Source organism: Aplysia californica, unplaced genomic scaffold (assembly GCF_000002075.1).
Source record: "Aplysia californica isolate F4 #8 unplaced genomic scaffold, AplCal3.0 scaffold00025, whole genome shotgun sequence".
Classification (NCBI taxonomy): domain Eukaryota; kingdom Metazoa; phylum Mollusca; class Gastropoda; order Aplysiida; family Aplysiidae; genus Aplysia; species Aplysia californica.
This window is the reverse complement of record NW_004797295.1, coordinates 1,624,964-1,628,403: the sequence shown is the minus strand read 5'-3', so window position 1 is coordinate 1,628,403 and position 3,440 is coordinate 1,624,964. Positions and strand designations below refer to the sequence as shown.

Here is a 3,440-nt window from a genome sequence, read left to right as displayed (position 1 = left end):
CACATCGTATGGCAATCACGCAAGACAGATCAAGAGGAGTTAAAGACTGGCCACAAATTTGTCCTATCCCTACCAGTATACCACTGGTCAAGATGGCAATCAGCGCTAACCTATTATACTGCAAATTTCATGCTCGTCCCAAGGTAGTCGGTATAACGGAGTTTGACTGAAGCACACCATAGAAGTAACGCTAACATCACAAAGAAAGCATCTTTTTGGAAACTGGTCGATCTTTTTCTTTTAAAACTAGTCACTTGAGCATTTAAACAATTTTAAGATGAATAAAGGCAGACCACCAAGGACTGCATCAAAAGTCCTTGAAACTTTATTGCTAATGGCGAATTACCCGCTATAGAACTGGCACTGGAGGACAAGAAAAATTGTTTGTGCTAGAAACACTTTCAATTTCACACCTTGACTTTCTACTTATAATTAATAATAAAATGAACCAAAATTCACTCTTTGCTTCTAGGCAAAAACTATTCTTTACTTTCTGAAAATTAAAAAAAAAACACAAAAAAAAAACGATCATGTTCAGCTATTTTTAAAACTTTGTTAAAATATTCTGACATGTTGGGGAAGGTTGTGGCCTAACAATATATTGCAAGTACACAAGAGAGTTACAGATGCAGCTGTCAATTATTGAGATGTGATGACAATGATGATGGTTACATAAAAAACAAAGATAACTGAACAATCATAAATATCAATGTCTCTAGACCGGTAAGGTCAAAGCCCACAACATCAGGACTCCACACCAACTGCCCAGATGTCAATGTACCCCTCTTACACTGACTCTCTGCCCCATAATGAACAAGAATCAAACCATAAAGGGGATAGCGTTGCAAAATTTAAATCAAGCACAGACAAAGCGAAACAGGCACACAGCAAACCTATTTTCAGGCCCCAAATTTGTTCACGTACATGTATATTATTATATTTAAAACATATATATATATAAAATTTGTACATAATGCAAAAGATATACGTGTCCTGCCGATTTCCCTATGTGTGTGCCAGACTAGATTTTTTTTAAATTATAAAAAAGTGTAAAGCCTTTCAAAAATTTAAAGCATCTGAAACCAATTCAGAAATGATAAATTTATGACAGATATCATTTAAAGCACAACAACAAATTTATTCATAAACTAGTCACAGTTTCCCATTTATTATTCACTATTTTACTATTGAAACCAGGCGACCCCCACCCCCGTCAATTGCAAATATCTCAACTTCTATTTAAGATAGATGGGTAATTTTTCATCGAAAGCAAGACAAATGAACAAACTTTAAGATGACACCAATAACTCCACATGCCCAAAAATTGACGAGCACATAATTCCACTACGCTGTGACATATTGCTTAATTATAAGTGAGTTGAAAATAAAGTGTCTCTAGACCGGTAAGGTAAAAGCCCACAACATCAGGACTCCACACCAACTGCCCAGATGTCAATGTACCCCTCTTACACTGACTCTCTGCCCCATAATGAACAGGAATCAAACCATAAAGGGGACTTGAGAATGTAGGTGAGAAGGTAAAAAGTATACTTCAATTGATATTAACAAAAGTATGTAGTACGCCATTCCTCTCAAAGCACATTCAACCAACCCAAAAAGTCAAAATTACAATTCATACATAGGTAGATTTTTAATTACAATTGACAGATGGCAACCAATGACTTATGAAATAGGTATCAGACATTTGTACAGTCTCATAAGCACATTTTCACCTGTCCCTTAAGCAAAGCATAAGATGAACAACTGCACCCACTAAAAAGAGAATGGCGATGGTAGCATTGCATTTATAAGGAGTCGTCTTTTATGAGAAAAGGGAAATGCCTACTAATTACTGTTTTTAAAAAAATGTTAGATACCAACACTTACTAGTTTCTTTCTACCAAATTACCCCCCCCCCCCCCCCCCCGAAACCACAAGCTAAGCCAACAATAATTCACACAACTCAGCCCAAACCTGTTGAATTTTGCACAACATTGAAATACAAATAAAACCTACCATCCTCATATTTTAAAAAAGCACAGGTGTCAAACTCAGGGCCTATCGACAGCGCCTGATGAATAGTTACATCTGGCCCATGAGGGATGTTTAAGTAGTCACCCTTAGAATCTCCATGACACAGACCCTTTCTTATAACATAAATGAACTTGTTACCAAGAAAAGATGAGCATCCAGCTCAGACAAACTGGCATAAGAGCGAATTGGTACTTTCTTCTTGATTGTCATTATTTAAAATTTGTATGTTTTAATCCACACAAGTGTTTAAAAAAGTTTGAGTCTTTCCAGCGTTCAAAGAGTGCTTATCCAATTCTGACTTGACCTCAATTAGAGTTGGACCCATGAGCTATTATTGACTTTGACACCGCTGATGAAAAGCACAAAGAATTTTTATTGAAATCTTACCCGCTTAAAAAAAAGCACAAACAACCACCCCTAAAACACAGCTCTACATTGCCATGCGTTGAAAACTAACAATTTAGACAAGTCTGATGAGGATGGCACCAATTTCAATAAAAGCCAATACAGCCAGACAGCAGACCAGACCACAGGTCAAAGGCAGTAAATGAGTTAAACAAGCATTTTCCCCACATCTTAAAAACTTATCAAATGCCACAGACCTTTGATGGATGAATGCCTACATGGACATTTGCTCCATTGGCCTTCTCTCTCTGGATTCGCTCAATGTAGACGACAAATTTTTTCCTGTAGACTTGAACAACCTTGCCCATCTGCTGTCCTTTGTAGTGGCCACGGACAACCTGAAATTGAAACAAATTCTCATATATAAATTTCCAGTTTCATAAGGTATCCGAACTACCAATAATTTTTGCATACCAAAAACATTTATTTTAAAAGTGCTACTGGAGAACAAGTAAACCAAATAAGATTCAACACCGTATAATAAAAAACAATCCCTAGTCTAAAGTACTAGAATCAAAAGTACAAATAACTAATTTTGGCACAATAAAAAATAACGCCCCTACTTGAACACCTTCCATGTTCAACCTCTGAGTGATCATCTAGACATACCCATTTCAAGACAACTTAAACCCACATGAAGCCAAAGTACTAACAAGAATGTACAATTTTGAGGCCCCCCCCCCCCATACACCTGCAGTTCAAGCCATGGGTGAAAGTGACACGAGACGGTTTAGCCTGAAAATCTTGTTGTTAGAGAACGGATAGCCTGAAAAGTTCATGATAAATTCACGCTGCCTGAAGGATGGGGTAGGCTTCTTAATTTTCCAGGGGCATGTCACATAACAACAGCATGTGCTCCATTTAAACATATATACTATACAAGTACGTAGCCAACATGATTTCTGACAACAAAATTTCAGTGTGGCACTGGAGTCTTTGTGTGACTTAAATATTTCAGTCTGTTCTTACTTGTTATATATTTTCTTATTAAATTTACCCCC

The 3,440-nt window shown here is 36.9% G+C and overlaps 1 protein-coding gene across 1 annotated transcript in view; it reads right to left on the bottom strand.

The window, feature by feature from the left end:
- LOC101853053 (60S ribosomal protein L26) overlaps positions 1-3,440 on the bottom strand; it is a 14,044-nt gene that overhangs the window by 3,577 nt on the left and 7,027 nt on the right. The window contains exon 3 of the mRNA XM_005091046.3: positions 2,637-2,777. Within this exon, the coding sequence (XP_005091103.1) occupies positions 2,637-2,777 (141 nt within the window). The remainder of the gene's footprint in view (positions 1-2,636; positions 2,778-3,440) is intronic.